The following is a 17,388-nucleotide window of genomic DNA, read 5'->3' on the forward strand; positions in this document are numbered from 1 at the left end:
AGCAATAGCAAGGTAAGCCTCTGGGATAGAGTTAGAACAGTTGCTTCCTTCTCTTCCCTTGCCTGTAATTTGAGAGGCTGCAGATGTCTGTCAGTAGGTGGCGCCCTTAGCTCGGCTCTAGCTCCGGCCATAGGCTATATATATCCTATGATAACAGTACAGGGGCTCAGCTTTTCCAGCGACTTCTAACGGGGAGGGGGTGGGGGAGGGGGAAAAACACTACCTCTGTCTCACAGTGTCCCTCCTGTCGCCATATTCTCCATGCAGATCCCCAGCAGACAGAACCCCTGCTTAGGGCAGCAAGAAACTTCAACTCTCTCTTTGTTATTTTTTAAGAAAGCAAGACAGTAGAGAAGAGATCATCTTCCAGAGCCAGCTGTCCAAGATGACTAACATATCCTATCACATTTCCAATCTCCTGGAGAAGATGACATCCACCGACAAAGATTTTAGGTAGGATCTATGTTTCCCTTGGGCTGGGGTGTGGGGTGAACTGCAGAGCCATGTTTTCGATTTACCTGCCCCCACCCCATGGGTGAATTGCACACGTGTGTGATTTGCAAGCCTTTGGGATGTTGGGAGATTTATAGTCGGCGGGGGTGGGGGGGAGAGATTTTTAAAAATTGCAGCAAAAAAACAACAACCCAACCCCTGGTAATGAACAAGAGAAGGCTAACCAAAGAGGATCACTAGCTATAGTCAATACAAAATCTCATCTCCCCTTGCAGGAGGTGTTGTTCAGAGCCAATAAGCCAGGTATGTAATGTACTGCAAGCTTCCGGGGCGGGAAGGAGAATACTACATCCTACAATTTCTCTTGCGGCCCCTCAATAGCAAACATTCTGATATCCTTTTATGTTCCTCCTCCGAGACTGAGATAGAGATGCACTGCTAGACAGCTGCAGTTGTGTGGGGGGTGGGGAAGGGGTGGGGGGAGGAATCTTCTTAATCAGCTGTTATTGGCTGGGAGATGATTGGCTGCCTTCACTGTCTTGTCTGAAGCAAAACAAATGTGATTTCCAGTCTCCTTAGAGTATCACGCAGCTGAGGAATAATGGTCAGTAGTCCACTGGCTTGTTTGTGCTGTCAAGTGAACCAAATTGAAGTTTAACAGTTGCTGAACAAAGGTGCATTTTACATAGTTCTCTGAAGTGAAAAGCAAAATGAGCTGTAGATTATGGGGGGCAGGGAGTTGATGGTGTGACCAAACAAATAAGTGAAAGTGGATTTGTGGGTCAGTTAACAGAGCAATTAAATCAGAGTTGCTTTACTGGAACCAGTCAACTTGGCATACTAGCATGTGAATGGGAAGGAAATGAGGTTAATTTGGGTGAAAGATAAGGCCTAAATTGGCTTAAGCTCAGGCAATTGGGACTTTAGTTGATTTATGTTTCTGGAATGGGCTATTACCAATCATTTAGCAGATACCTGGGAGGCTAGAGTTGCCAAATCCAGGTAGGGAAATTCCTGGAGATTTGATTTTGGGGTGGAAGCCTGTGAAGGGTAGAATTTGGGGGAAGGAGAGAGCTCGGCAGTGATGTGATGCCAGTCCAGCATCCAAAGCTGCCATTTTCTCCAGAGGAAGGGATCTCTGTGGTCTGGAGATCGGTCATAGTTCTGGGAGAACTTCAAGCCCCACCTGGAGATTGACAACCCTACAGGAGACCCAAAATATCACTCTGGATCTGGGAGTAGGGCTTTTACAGTAGAGCTGTAAAAGAGTTTATTTTGGGGCTGTGAATTTGGGGGTGTTTGTTTAATATGTATCTCGTAAAAATATGTATACCCCACCTTAACCTTTTGGTTCAAGGCAGCTTACAGGTAATGACAGAAAACAAAATAAACCCCCAAATACCCCCTCTGCTTTTCATACCCCATCAAAAGTCCTGGCAAATAAAGAAGCCTTGGAGTGCTTCCTGAACAACTCAAATGAGGGAGCTGCCCCTCATGCCCATTCCACAGAGTGGGACCATGATGCAAAAGGCCTAGGCTCTGGTTAGGGTTGTCAGCTCCGGGTTGGGAAATTCCTGGAGATTTTGGGGGTGGATTCTGAGGAGGGTGGGGTTTGAGGAGGGGAGGGACTTCAGTGTAATATAATGCCATAGAGTTCACCTTCCAAAACAGCCATTTTCTCCAGGTGAACTGTTCTCTGTTACCTGGATATCAGTTGTAATAGCAGGAGATAGGCTTGCCAACCCCCCCGCCCTGGCGGGGGACTCCAGAATTTATAGCCTCCTCCCCCGGTCTCCAAAAGTCCAGAAGCGGGGGGGAGGGGGGGAACTTCATGTCACTCTCCGGAGAGAGCCTGCCTGATTCCCTGCACCCACCGAAGGCTCAGCACTGGAGTCCAGTCCTCACCCAGGCATGCTAAGCAAGAGCCGAAAAAGAAGGGAAGGGAGGGTGTGTGTGTGTGTGTCCTGTCCTGTTAGTAAAGAAGATTTGTAGAGGTGGTTGGTGTGTAAATAAACATTCCTTCCAGGCACAGAGAGAGGGAGATCTAGCAAACATTTTCTCGTCACACAAACCTGCTCTGTGCCTTCACTGCAGAACAGAAAGGCATGAGGTGTTCTTGATGAGATTTTGAATGATGCATGAACTGATAAACTGCCTTGCCCTCAACCTGTCAGCAGCAACTTCTGCAGAACTTTGCATTAGAATACTTATTGAGAACTTTTGGGGTTGTTTTGCCTTTAAGAAGAAAAGCCTCTCTTCCAGAACAGGAAGTGCAGGCAAGGAGTAGTCTTCTGATGCTGTTTTGCTCTGCGACTAAGGTGCTTTCTAAAGCTTGATTTTAAATGATTTAAGGTATCCGTTTAGAGTGCTTAAGTTTTCGTTTTATGTGCTTCTCAGCCGGGCTGGGCTAAGCGCAGTCCCAGCCTTGTGTTCTTGTGGAGACTGTTTATTTTTTCATTGTCTTATCTGATTTATTGCCTCCTCTGCTTTTATTGCCTTTGGCTACCCCATGTTCAGCTTAACTTTGGTATATGCTGGCCCGGGTGTCTGGAACATTCTGAAGAAATTTGTCTTAATTTTTAAAACCTTGCTAAAACTTTGAACCAAGTGGCACCTTTAAGACCAACAAAGTTTAATTCAAGGTATATTTTTTCATATGCAAGCATATTTATTCAACTGATTTGCAGTTTACAGAAGTCATTTTCACTTGAGAAAATGGGTGTTAAAACTAACCTATTTTTATTTGCTAGCATTGTTTTGCTGAGTTAATTATCCTGCTCTCCTTCCCCCCCCTTAAGATATAGCAGGTTTTTTATCACAACAAACACACCAAACAAACCAATCCTATAACGACTGGGGGGAGGGATTTTCCAGGTAAAGATCAGATAGTTTGACAGGAATTGTATTTTTTGTGAAAAGGAAGCAATATAGTTTATTGCATTATGAATATGTTGGTTCTAGATGACTTTTAAACATATTTTTGAGCAATGTTTCCTCTAAGCTGAGTTAGTGTGAGCTAGTTCAGTTTTTAGTCTCCAGCTCACACATTTTGGTCTTAGCTCAGGAAAAATGGCCCCACATGAAACTAATTTATGCAGGAGCTCATGACTTCAATGCCAATAGCTCACAAAGTAGATTTTTTGCTCACATGACCCCACAGTTTAGAGGGAACATTGCTTCTGAGTCTCAGGTGTTCTAAATGCAGTACTGCAGATATTGTTTTGATATTGTGTTCTTTTCTAATCCCACTAAATGAAAAGATGAATAACTGATACTTGAAAGTATTTCCTGGAATTATGGCATATCTCCAGATTACAAAGTCAATTTCTGCTGGAGAAAATGGATGCTTTGGAGGGTGGACTTTGGGAGCATTGTAATCCACTGAGTTCCGTGTCCTCCCCAGGCTCCACCTCCAAGTCTCCAGGAATACCCCAACCTGGAGCTGGCAACCCTACTCCTGCCTCTGGTCAGTGACAGGTCCTGGCAACCCTAGAGCTATTCTATTACATGATGGTAACCAGAGCTGCTTATTAGGATTTTTGGTAGGGGTGATATATGCAAACCTCCACTCCCAATTGCTAGACATAGAGGAGGACATAATATGCTCTAGTGTGCATATAAGAATTTTCTCTGGTGTGAATTATCTTAAGCTTCCAAATTGCCAAGTTCCTGAAGCATAAAGAGCTACAAATTCTTTTTTGTGGCAAAGAGAATGCAACTGAGAAATACCTGACCACAGAATTACCAGAGGTATGATAGAGCTACTTAGGCTTGTAATTGTGTTTGACCTGAGAAGACAGCAGTAACTAAGTCTTACTAGGTTGGGAATGGCCTCCACTGTTTAAGAGGGAAGCCCATATCTGTTTTGAATTAAGTGACATTATTTAGCAAGCTTTCATCCAAATTTGTCAATTAGAATCTTATCATTTGAATTGAGTCTAGCACTAAAGTCTCTCCCCCCCCCCTTTAGAATCAGGTGTGCTGGAGTATCTAATAAAAGTTCTTCAATAAAAAATTCAGATTAATTACAGCACCTTGCTATATCTGATCATTTTTGCTGGGGAGGGATATATACATTTAGTATTAGAAGAGACCCCATTTTGAAGTGTAGGAGGATAGCCATTGCCCATGGGTTTGAATTTTTTAGATGGACACATTCAATTTAAGTGATGTAGAAATTAGGATTCCTAAACCCCCATGAAGGGTTTTAGAGGTGGGGTTTGATGCAGTGTGCTGGAAGTGATATAGAGGAGTGAAGTTCAGGAAGTGACATCACTTGACCTTTGACTTGGAAGTGATGTCACTTCCTTGCTCCTGGCTCCACCCCCAAAGTCTCCTGGCTCCACCCCCAAAGTCCCCAGATATTTCTTAAATTGGACTTGGCAACCCTAGCAGGAGAGCTCCAATCACCACCTGGAGGTTGGCATCCCTAGCTGTGGTTCACACCAGGTTGGTGACCCTAAGTGGGAAAACAGTCTGAGTGACAGCCTGAAGACTGTAGTGGGCACTCAGGACCATATGGAAGCAATGCTGCCTCTAAGCTTTGGAGTCTTGTGAGCAAAAATTCCACTTCATGAGCTACTTGCATTAAAGTTGTGAGCAAGCAATTCAGCTATTGCCTAAGCTAAATAAGTAATGTAATTAGATTATCTTTAATTAGTGACTGCCTCCAACTGTTGCTAAATCTCCCTTCCCCCCAAAAAAGAAATTCCTGGTTATGAGCCTGCCTAGAACATTGGGGAGCTCTGGGATGTGCCAGTGATCCCTGCAGTTACCCAATGTCACTTTTGAGTTTCCCCCGGCAGTGATGTTCATGTACATACAATGCCAATGTGTGTGTGTGTGTGTGTGTGTATATATATATATTTAAATTCTCCCACCACTCTTGGGACTGGTGGCAAGCTATGAGGGCTGCTGGTGGGTACATGAAAATGCCCAGGCTCTTAATCTGCTCTGCAAAAGCCAGTTCTGCTCCACCCAGGATATGTTGTTGAGCTATGGGTTTGTTTGTTTTTGTAATTTCATTGCATTCTCTTTGCCTGTTTACATTTTGTTAGCCGCTTTTTTCCATGTGGAGCAAGGCAGGATATAAATATATTTAATAAGAAAATGAAAGTGCCACTGTGCATTAGTACAATATGGTTGAAATTATTTATTTATTTCTCCGATTCATATCCTGCCCTCCCCGCCGAAGCAGGCTCAGGGCAGCTCACAACAGTCAAACTAAAACAATAAAACAGTAAATAAACAATTAAAGTTTTAACAATTAATACCAATTAGATAATTTTAAAACAGTTTAAAACGATTTAAAACAATTGTGGTGCTAGTGTTGATTTTATTAAGTTCAGCGATGTTGGGCATCTACTTATACTATATTTCAGCTAAAGGCAAGTCGAAATAGGACTGTTTTACAGGCCTTGCGGAACTCAGCAAGATCCTGCAAGGACCTTACTTCTTCTGAAAGTTGGTTCCGCCAGTGGCCGCAATTGAGAAGGCTCTTTCTCTGGTAGCCTTCAGTCTCGCCTCCCTCGGCCCAGGGATTGACAATAAGTTCTGCGTTCCAGATCTGAGTACCCTCTGGGGAACATGTGGGGAGAGACGGTCCCTAAGGTAGACAGGTCCTCGGCCATATAGGGCTTTAAAAGTGATAACCAGCACCTTGTAGTGAATCTGGAATACTATTGGCAGCCAGTGCAGTTCCCGCAGTCTTGGCTGTATGTGCTCCTGTACAGAGAGACCCAATATGCAGATTTAAAATTTTGGTTAGCTTGCCTTGCTCCCAATGTGCAATTGTTTTACTTTACATGGTTCCATCTAGATGCCTTGCTATGACCAATTTTTCTCCCACCAAGATTTCTGTCCTAACCCTTCAGGCTAAAATTAACCCCTTAGCTGGAAGCTCTGAAGTCCTTAGCATCTAAGTTTACCATCTATTAGCAACTCTCCTCCCCCTCCCCACTCTGAATCATATGCTAGTCATACTAAACAAAGATAAACAGTGTATTAAAAGCTGCTCTCTGGAAGCATAAAATCCCTAATGGGGTTAGAAATGATGCAGTTTGGGAGTTGCTTTTTTCTATATATTAATGAACTGTAGAATGCCCTCTTGGGGAAATGATCTTTTAGGAAAGTCACTAATACATCCAGAGAGGTACCAATAATTACCAGGGTTGTTAGATCCCTCTGGCCACCAGTGGGGATTATGGTTGCCATCTCCAGGCTGTGGAACTCCTGGAGATTTGGAAGTGGAGCATGGGAAGGACAGAGACCTCAAAGGGTTCAATGCCATAGAATCCACCCTCCAAAGCATCCATTTTCTCCATGGGAACTCATCTCTGTAGTCTGGGGATTAACTGTAATTCCAGTCCCAGGTCCCACCTGGAGTCTAGCATCATCCCTAATAACTATGCACTGTACTGTGGGGCAAGATTGCTAGAATTATCGGTTGCTTTTCTGCTGGAAGGGACTGGAAGCAGTTTACTATAATAACAATACAAAATATAACAAATACAGCAAAATAACACCCAACAAGAATAGCCAGCTGTGATCTGGGCTATGAGTTTTTTGGCTTGCATACCTGTGAGCTCTTTGGCTTGTGCCTCTGGCACAATATCTGCAGTTATATCTGCAGATGGTTATATGGTTATTTCTGCAGTTATAGCTCCCAGTTTTGAAGTTCATGTCTCTACAGAGGTGAACACTGGTATATCTGTATTCCTAAGCTGCACTCTAAATAACAGTAAATGGGCTTTGTGGTGTTCCTGCTTATATATTGCTGCAGGGGAGGAAAGGGAGGTGCTGTTCTGGGACTTCCAGAGTGGCACTAGGCACTTAGAGACAGAGAGGCAAGAAGTCTGTATAGCACATGAGCAGCAAGTCCATGCCTTCTCCTCAGTCCACATCGCTGACCACCATCTGCTACTTTAACATAGCTGCAGCAGAGTTATGCTGTGTGCAAACATATACAACATATAAAAACATATTTTTCCTCTCTCTTCGTTTTCAAACAGCCTGTATGTGGAAATATAAAGAGTTACTCTTTACTCATTTAACTGCTGGACAATTTATGAATTAGTTGGTTGGTGTTAGTAAAGATTTGTTCTTTCTTACATTCTGGAGCTATGAATTTTCATCTTCTGTATGGCTGCCAGTTGTGGTAATTTGAATGTCTGAGGCTGCCCAGCCTATTGTTGGCATTCATTCCTTCTTTTCAGGTTTATGGCTACCAATGACCTGATGATGGAACTGCAGAAGGATTCCATAAAGTTAGATGAAGACAGTGAGAAAAAAGTTGTAAAAATGCTGCTAAAATTGCTGGAGGACAAAAATGGGGAGGTGCAAAACCTGGCTGTTAAATGGTAAGGCTCCCCCTACATCAACCATAATGCTTAATAATGGGGACAATTCTTTAAAATATCCAAAAGTGGTATTGCTTGTGCTGAGGCCTGACTGTTTTCTTTCTTGTCAGCTTCTTCTGTTCCACACATGACAAGTCAATGTGTAGGTTATGACTTTGTCTTCTGGCTTAATCAACAGGCAGAATTCTTTGGAGGGGGTGGGAAGTGGAGGATGATTACAAACCATGATGGAGGTTTGTGTGTGTATGTTCAGACGTGCATTTATGTGCCTGTGTGTTCAAGTGCAGTAGGGCCCTTGTGTATGTTGCAATCAGCCAGGAAGGAGCCACATGGAAAATCAAGGAGATAGTATTGGAACTGTCCAGATTCCCTTCGTAGCTCAGCTGAGGTGCCATTGCAAAGCAATAGACAATGGGAAGTGTGTATACACTCTTCCTTGACTTGGTTTGTTATCTCACAAGGCTTCCTCTTGGCTGAGACAACTAAAGATCTAGTCATACCTCAAACATTGATGTATTATGACTTTTCGCAGACTAGAACTCCCATGAGATATATGGTACAAGTCAGAGTGTGGAAAAGTAACTGGCAGAGAAAGGGGTTTCTGCACATTTCCTTCATTACTGCTATCTACCAAGCTCTATCCTTTATGTGTAACTTTTGCTTCTTGCAGCTTGGGCCCATTGGTGAGCAAAGTAAAAGAATATCAGGTGGAAACCATTGTTGATACACTATGTACAAACATGCTATCCGATAAGGAACAGCTTCGGGACATCTCCAGTATTGGACTGAAGACAGTGATTTCAGAGCTGCCTCCTCCATCCACTGGTAAGAAAGTAACCCTCTTTGTTTACGTAATAGAGGAACCCCCCAACCAAATCTGTATAATACCTTTTATGAGGACTAGACAGATTATCATAAAATACTGTGGAAAGCCTTCATGTTCTCTAGAACTTTTCATCAGACTGGATGTTTGATGGGCGGGGTGGGGTGGGGAAAGAAAAAAATAGATTTCCCATAGAAAAGATTTCTGATAGAAAAGGTAGCTGATCAAATGTCTCTCTCTGCCAAATGGAATACACAGGTCCCTTAGAACAGGGGTCCCCAACCCCCGAGCCATGGACCAGTACCAGTCCATGGCATGAGTAATATAATTATTTCATTATATATTACAATGTAGTCAGAAGAAGGAGGAGGAGGAGGAAGACAACATTAGATTTATATCCTGCCCTCCACTCTGAATTTCAGAGTCTCAGAGTGGCTCACAATCTCCTTTACCTTCCTCCCCCACAACAGACACCCTGTGAGGTAGGTGGGGCTAAGAGAGCTCTTACAGCAGCTGCGCTTCCAAGGACAACTGTGAGAGCTATGGCTAACCCAAGGCCATTCCAGCAGCTGCAAGTGGAGGAGTGGGGAATCAAACCCGGTTCTCCCAGATAAGAGTCTGCACACTTAAGCACCACACCAAACTAATAGAAATAAAGTACACAATTGTATCATCCCAAAACCATCCCCTCTCACTCCGGTTTATGGAAAAAAATTCTTCCACAAAACCGGTCCCTCATGCCAAAAAGGTTGGGGACCACTGCCTTAGAAGGCTGAGATTACAGGAAAAAACTGGTAGCCCTTACATTAACAAAACTGGAGATTAATTTTGATGCTACAATAGGTAATATTACTTAGTTTGCCCATAGGTAATAGTGTGTGGAGACCAGGTCAATTCCATAAGTGTAGTTCCATTCCAGATAGTTTTCCTCCCAGTGAAGAATCCCTCCGCAGCAGACATCACAGCCTGCAACATCTTTTTTTTCTTTTCCTCCCCCTATTTTTTTAATGGAATATCAAGCCTGGTGAACTATTCTGGAGAACCAAAAAACTTGCACACTATTTTGTGATATTTTAGTTGGTCCTAATGAAAGATCTGGATTATCACCATACCACTAAAAAAAACCCAGCCCAAACATGTGGTTGCCCTCCAAAGCCCAGTCTAAACAATTGAGCCTTGCATGCCCTGCAGAAACTAAACAAGTCCACCAGGGCATGGGTGTCATCCAAGAGTGCATTCCACAGGATAGGGGCCACAACTGAAAAGGACCTTCCCCTGGTGACAGCTAACCAAGCCATCCAGGGGCCAGGGCCCTAGATGAGGACCAAAGGGAGCATGGGAGGTTGTCAGGAAAATGGCTGTATTGACAGGAAAATGGAGCAGGCAAGAAACTATATGTACTTTCTTGTCCTGTCCTCCTTCCAAGAGGCAGCTTGGGGCAGCATACAAAGATCTCTTTTCCACCTCTTTTGTCTTTCCAGCACCTTTGTGAGATAGGGAAGGTAATATGACTGACCTAGGGTCACCAGTGAGCTTTTGGATGAGAAGGGACTGAAAGCCAAGTAGCTCTGGTCCTAGTCCAAGACTCTAATCACTACCCCACTCTGACTCACCATGTAGACTACCCTGAACTCCTCAGAAGAGTGAAATAAAAATGTGACAGATGGATAAACATCATCCTCAGGCCACTGGAAGTTCTGCCCACTATCTCCCCCCCTCTTTTTCTGAGTCTTCAACAACCCTTGTCTATGTGTTTTATTTATTTATTTGGGAGACACTTCTACTACCTTGAGTCCTGCTGGAGACAGCTTACAAATAGTATAATAATAAATTACCAATATAAACAAGCCACCAATATAAGCAAGCCATTAAGAACAGTTTTCTTTTCTTTTTTTTTAAATTGTGAGGCCCAAACTTCATGTCGTGTGCAGAAATGCCCAGTTAACCACCCACAGTGAATAACTTTCATCCTGCACCATCACCAGCTGGAATTGCTTGTTTTTCCCCCTCTGATAATTGTTGGAATGTAAATCTTTGCCTAACCTTTGTTTCCGCCCATAGGCTCCAGCATGACAGCCAATGTGTGCAAAAAGATCACAGCACAGCTGACTGGAGCCGTCGGAAAGCAAGAGGATGTGTCTGTGCAGCTAGAAGCTCTTGACATATTGTCAGATATTTTGAGCAGGTACTGAAAGAGTGCTGTGAAACAGACTGCATGAGCAGCTTAGCAGACTAAACTCAAAAGCCTTTTGAAAAGGCAGTTTCCACTGCTGCATTAGGATGGGAAGAAAGAGCATTCCTGTTCTGCCACAAAACTCTTTGGATGCTTTTGGTCACGGCTGTGTCTTCTGATCTGACCACCTAGGTTAGACATGATGGGCAAAATGAAATATGGCTATATTGATACCTACCCTGGCTCTTGAAGTACATTGATAGAAATAGCCCCAGAAACATGTGTTTGTACAGGAAGCATGTTAATGTAGCTTTATTTTACTTTTAGAGTCATCATTTGATATTATTTCTGCACAACCCAAGATGAATCACACATATTAAATATCTGAACACCTCAGAAAAATATTTATGAATTGCTTTTAATAGTCTTAGGGCCAAATTATATGTTATAGTGACTGCAGGTTTGACCTGTGATCGCCAATGTCATTTTACAGAAGAACTGGACTGTTGACAAAAATGCCTCAAGGAGGGCCCACCGCAAGAGGGGGGGGGGCAATTCTCACCGTCCCATGTACTTTTTCAAGTGCTGAAACAGTAGTTGAAAAGGTGATGGGGGGACAAGTTTGCTTGGTCTCCCTGTGCTGCGAGCCCACTTTGTGGCATTTTTCAGTGCTCAAATTCTTCTATAAAATAGTGGTGGCAGCCATGGATCAAAACCATGGCCATTGTAACATATAGTTTGGCCCAATTTCTTAAAAGCTGCATTGCTAGAAGATGTGTAAACTAAGAACATAGAAGCCCTGCTGGATCAGATTAGTAGTCCATCTTCATTTTTGTGCCTGCGTAGAAAGTTGGCTAGTATATGCCATTCTTCATGGAGTTCCTCTAGAGTGCAGCATAACATTATCTTCATTTGGAAAACCTTTTTGGTGATGAAGTTTCTCTTGTGTCTCTCACCTATGGCTGCAGGTTAGGGGGAACTCTGTACTCCTTCCATTCCTCCATCTTGAACTGCCTCCTTCCACAGCTCACAAGTCCCAGGTTAGCTGTGCGCAAAAGAGCCATCATTGCCTTGGGTCACCTGGTTTTGACTTGCAACGGGAATATCTTTGCAGAACTTATGGAGCACCTGTTAGCTGAGCTGAAGAGAAACAACTCCACTTCGACCACAAGGACGTATATCCAGTGTATTGCTGGCATCAGCAGGCAAGCTGGGCACCGCATAGGTAGGCCTTGTCAGTGGGATACCTGTTGCACAATGACAAACCAAATATGTATTTGTGAGTTCCCTGCATTGTGCAGGGGGTTGGACTAGATGATCCTGGTGGTACCTTCCAACTCTATGATTCTATGTGTTCAGCCTCTATCATTCAGTTACATTTTTATCCACCCTCTCCTCTGACAGGCAAATGTAGTTCTCCTGTTCTCCATTTTATCCTTGCAACAACATTGTGAGATGGGTTTTGGAGAGAGAGAGACTCTGTGATGAGTCCATTGTCACACATTGAGCTCCATGACTGAGGCCCAAACTACACAAGATGTTTGTCTATAAGTCAGGTCACAGATCTGCTGACCCAACTTGCATTCCCAACAGCTGCCATCTGGTTGTGGGGAACTTGTTTCCCCGAGCACTCACAGTCACATAGCAACTGATGGAAATGCAAGTTAGGTCAGCAGAGCCCCAACCCAATTTGTGGACAGATGTTGTAAACTTTGGGCTTGCGAGAGGGGGATCTTGATTCTTCTTGTTCCCATTCTTGATACTTTAACCATCTCACCACACTGGCCTATGTTCTGACTGCTGTTGTCATATCTGTTGTTCTTTTCTATTAAAGTCTCAAATCACTAGGTTTAAAATTTCTACCCAGCCCTGTTCTATTTCTTTATTGTGTAACTATTCTGCTCAAGAGGCAGCTGTCTGGAGCCTTATTGTGCTGCTGTAGCATCTTTTCACTTCATTAGGACAGAAGCAGCTGCCAGAGACAGGTTTTATTGCTTCTGTAAGTGATGAGCCTTTGTTGAATCAGTAGGACTGGAAGAAGCCCAGCTCTTTGACCTAAGGCAGGGCTTTTTTTTTAGCAGGAACACAGTTCTGGCTGACTTGGCATCAGGGGTGTGGCTTAATATGCAAATGAGTTCCTGCTGGGCTTTTTCTACAAAAAAAGCCCTGTGTAATCCTCCATGGATGCAATCCTCTTGCAAAATGTGCACAGTTCTTATTCTACCAATCCCAATCAGAAAATAGGATTTTCTAAACAGAAGATGATGAAGATGAAGAAAATGATGATATTGGATTTATATCTCACCCTATACTCTGAATCTCAGAGTCTCAGGGTGGTCAAAATCTCCTCTGCCTTCCCCCCCACAATGGACACCCTGTGAGGTGGGTGGGGCTGAGAGAGCTCTTACAGCAGCTGCCATTTTAAGGATAACTCCTGTGAGAGCTATGGCTGACCCAAGGCCATTCCAGCAGCTGCAAGTGGAGGAATGGGTTATCAAACCCAGTTCTTCCAGATAAGAGTCCACACACTTAACCACTATACCAAACTGGCTCTCAGGAGCATCTGTCCAATTAAGTAAATGAGCTAAACTATAAGAAAGGCTGTGGCTCAGACCAGTTGCCAGTGAGTAAGCAGTACTGAACTAGATGAACCGTTGGTCTGACTTGGTATGAGGTGGCTGAATGTATGCATATCTGATAGAGAAGATTTTCATAATGCTTGGAACAGGCCATACCTAGAAAGGAGGGGACGTATGGAGGGATGGTGGCACATGCCTTGCAAGCAGAGCACCCTAGATTTAATCCCCAGTATTGCCAATCAAAGGATCAAGTAGTGCATGACATGAAGGTCTGAGACATTGGAGAATGGCTGTCAATCAGTGTACAATACTTAAACCGATGTCTGGCTTGGTATAAGGCAGCTTTGCGTGTCTCCATATGACTATTGGTAGGAATGAAAAGCCTTATCTGGTGACTTCAAATGGAATGAAGACATCCTGTTTGTTGCTGCATGGTCTTGGAGCTCAAAGCCTTTCAGCGCTCAAGCCTGATAGATCAGGATATGCGTTCCTTTTATGTGTGAGAGTTGAACACATTGAGATACTGGCATGTATCCAGTGGCACTGCTCAAGAAAGTGTGAAGCCAGCCTGATGTGCCTTCTCTGATGGAAGTGGATCTTTCTCTATCAGAAGAGCCACTTAGAAGTCTTAGAGAGGAAGTTCATAGTTTGCTGAATAGAATGGTAGGATATATGTCACCAAAGGCATAGTAACTTGGCATCTAATTTAACCTAGTGACCTGAAGTTGGAAGAGATTCTCCTTTTAAAAAACAGAAGTATTTATTATATCTTGCTTTTTCATAGGGTTCTCTAGCTGAAGGAGCTGACCAAGGCTACACCCATTTTCTTCAGCTGTCTGCAGCTGCCAGAGACCCCAGATCGCTAACTGAGTTGGGCAAGGAGTTTTCTTAACGATGCTCTGTCACTGTTTTCCAGGAGACTATCTGGAGAAGATGATCCCACTAATCGTTCAGTACTGCAACGTTGAGGATGATGAACTGAGGGAATACTGCTTTCAGGCCTTTGAATCTTTTGTGAGAAGGTTGGTGCCCTTTTCTGGGAAACTGCGTTATTTTGCACAGCTACTATTTTCATGGTATATACCATGTCCTGTTAGCCGCCCTGAGCCTGCTTCGGTGGGGAGGGCGGGATATAAATAAAAAAAATATTATTATTATTATTATCAAGTGGAAATTACTTATCTATGTCCAGCCCTGGCACTAGGGGTTCTGCCACCCCAGGCAGAACCCCGCGCTGCTGCCCCACCTGCCTGGCTCCAACCACATGTATGAAATGCATGTGGCGCGATGATGTCACCTGAAAGTGACATCATTGAGGCAGCACACCCCCTGCCCAGCCTCTTGCCCACTTCACAGTTTGCTGAGCTGAGCTGGGGCTGCCTGCCTTGTTCTTCCTTCACTCCAATTGGAGCGATGGAAGGACACTCCACCGCCCCCCAGCCCAGCCCTCTCCTGCTTTGGAGGCAGCTGGGCAGGGGCTGCCTCGTTCTTCCTTCACATCAGAGTCAGGGTCAGTGGGGATGGGGAGCGGGTGCCCACCTCCCTGTGGCGAGGTAGTGCCCTAGTCCACCGCCTACCTTGCTGACTTCCACGCACTGGCCCTGTTCATGTCTGATCATGGTTGAGGGGAGGTGTCTCTCAGTAACCCTCTGGTGATCTATGCTAGGTGGCTGGCTATAATACAGCCATGCCTCTGCTAGATAAGGGACCTCCTACAATGCCACATTCATCAGCTCTGGAATTCTGCAATTAGAAACATAGATACTAAAGGAATACAAGCACATTCTGCTACTGGAATTCTTTGAGGTAATTTAGACAGATGGGAAAAAAGTTTTCCAGTATTTTAACAGAATGGTTTGTTTTTAGAGGTGATTTTAATTTTTTTTTTAATGTCAAGGACAACAGTACACAGAGAGAAGTAGTGAGTGTGTCCTTAAGAGACAACAACAACAACTTTTATTTGTATCCCGCCCTCCCCGCCGGAGCAGGCTCAGGGCGGCTAACAACATTTCATACATTAATTATACAATCATTAAAACTACTACATTAACAGTGTAATTAAAATTCTAGTTAAAATTCTAAAATTAATAAAAATTAATAACATATATACTGGTGCTATGATTACGTTTATGTTTATGATGGCGAGTTCTTTAGCAGTTTCCCTCTTATTCGGTGAAGGCCAACCGGAAGAGGGTAGTCTTGCAGGCTCTGCGGAACTGTTCAATGTCCCGCAGGGCCCGCATTTCCTCTGGAAGTTGGTTCCACTGGCGTGGAGCCATAGTAGAGAAAGCTCGGTTGCAGGTGCTTTGCATCTTCACCTCTTTCGGCCCGGGGATGTTCAGCAGGTTTTTCCCAGCTGACCTCAGTGCTCTCTGGGGTTCATACGGGGAGAGACGGTCCCTAAGGTAGGCAGGTCCTCGACCATATAGGGCTTTAAAGGTGATAACCAGCACTTTGTAACAAATCTGGTATACAACTGGCAGCCAGTGCAATTCGCGCAGCCCAGGCTGTATGTGGCCCCACATTGGGAGCCCCAACAGCAATCTAGCCGCCGCATTCTGCACTAGCTGCAGCTTCCGGATTCAGTACAGAGGCAGCCCCATGTAGAGGGCATTACAGTAGTCAAGTCTCGAGGTGACCGTTGCATGAATCACCATTGCCAGATCTTGACGCTCTAGGAAGGGAGCCAGCTGCTTTGCCCGCCTCAGGTGGAAAAAGGCTGACTTGGCAGTGGCTGCAATCTGGGCCTCCATTGATAGTGAAGGCTCCAGTAAAACTCCCAGGCTCCTGACCCGGCACGCCGCTTTCAGCGGCGCTCCGTTGAAGACCGGGAGAGGTATTTCTCTTCCCCGGGCGCCCCGATCTAGGCAAAGGACTTCTGTCTTCGCTGGATTCAATTTCAGTCCACTCTGCCTTAACCAAGTTGCCATAGCCTACAGAGGGGTGAGAACATTGTAGAACGGGCTGATTCAAAGTGCAAAGAGACCCTGTGCTTATGTCACAGGAAGAAAGAGGCCATATACCATAGCAATTATAATACCATAGCAATTATGCAGTGTTACCAGGCCCACAGCATGATTTCATTCAGCTCCATTTCTCAGATGTATTTTAGCTGAAGGATCCAGATGGCAGTTAGTGAACATAAAATCTGGGCCTTTATTTGAAATGAATGGGAAGCACTGCTTTGCATTTAGGACCCTTTGCTTACAAGCACAATCACTGGATCACAATGAATATATGATTTATTGCATTTATTTATGTTACTTATAGTTCACCTTTCTTACAGGCAGGTTACACATAAAGTTTGCACAAGTGAGGTATAAATTGTGGCATGAGTTGGCTTTGCTGGGGACAATTTACTGACCATTTTGGAAAAACTGCTTATGGAATAGTTGTTGTTCTGTGTTACTCTGGAGTTCTTTTCTGTTTTGAAAGGTGCCCAAAAGAAATTGGTCCTCACCTTCATAATGTGACAGGATTGTGCCTCAAGTATATCACTTACGATCCAAACTACAACTATGACAATGAGGAAGAGGATGAAGAAGAAATGATGGAAACTGAGAATGGGGAGGATGAAGAACAAGGTGCTGTGTGTTAGGGATTGTCAAGGCTTGCTTACAGAGGAGCTTGATCTCCTCTGCCAATCATTCAGATAGCCCATTCCTACTGGCTTTCCTTAGTTCTCCATCCAGGAGGCTGATGTGGAGACGCTTATTTTCCATGGCCAGCAGATCACAGAAAATGACAAAGTTGTCACATCTTTGTACTAAATTAAGGATAGCCCTTTAAAATACTTTCCCTTTGCGATAAAGTTGATAACTTAAGCTCAGTAATGTTCTTAATAAACAGAAGAGGCAATGAATTGGCTTGGCAGTGATTGACTGCCCCTTGTCTGTTTTGCTTCTAGAACAGTGTTAATTAATGGGTGTTTGACTTTGCAGATGTCCAAAGGAGATGCAGGTACAACAAGGCTCTCTGTCCATCAGCCTACCATCAGGCTTG

General features: G+C 44.1%; 1 protein-coding gene across 1 annotated transcript in view; it reads left to right on the top strand.

Annotated features, from left to right (window-relative positions):
- The first annotated feature begins 167 nt into the window (after nt 1-167).
- LOC132572500 (cullin-associated NEDD8-dissociated protein 1-like) overlaps nt 168-17,388 on the top strand; it is a 34,871-nt gene continuing 17,650 nt past the window's right edge. Inside the window, exons 1-7 of the mRNA XM_060239617.1 lie at nt 168-453; nt 7,668-7,811; nt 8,482-8,636; nt 10,696-10,819; nt 11,776-12,032; nt 14,303-14,408; nt 16,822-16,970. Coding sequence (XP_060095600.1) covers nt 386-453; nt 7,668-7,811; nt 8,482-8,636; nt 10,696-10,819; nt 11,776-12,032; nt 14,303-14,408; nt 16,822-16,970 — 1,003 coding nt within the window. The 5' untranslated portion in view covers nt 168-385. The remainder of the gene's footprint in view (nt 454-7,667; nt 7,812-8,481; nt 8,637-10,695; nt 10,820-11,775; nt 12,033-14,302; nt 14,409-16,821; nt 16,971-17,388) is intronic.

This window comes from Heteronotia binoei, chromosome 5 (assembly GCF_032191835.1).
Source record: "Heteronotia binoei isolate CCM8104 ecotype False Entrance Well chromosome 5, APGP_CSIRO_Hbin_v1, whole genome shotgun sequence".
In the NCBI taxonomy this organism is placed as follows: domain Eukaryota; kingdom Metazoa; phylum Chordata; class Lepidosauria; order Squamata; family Gekkonidae; genus Heteronotia; species Heteronotia binoei.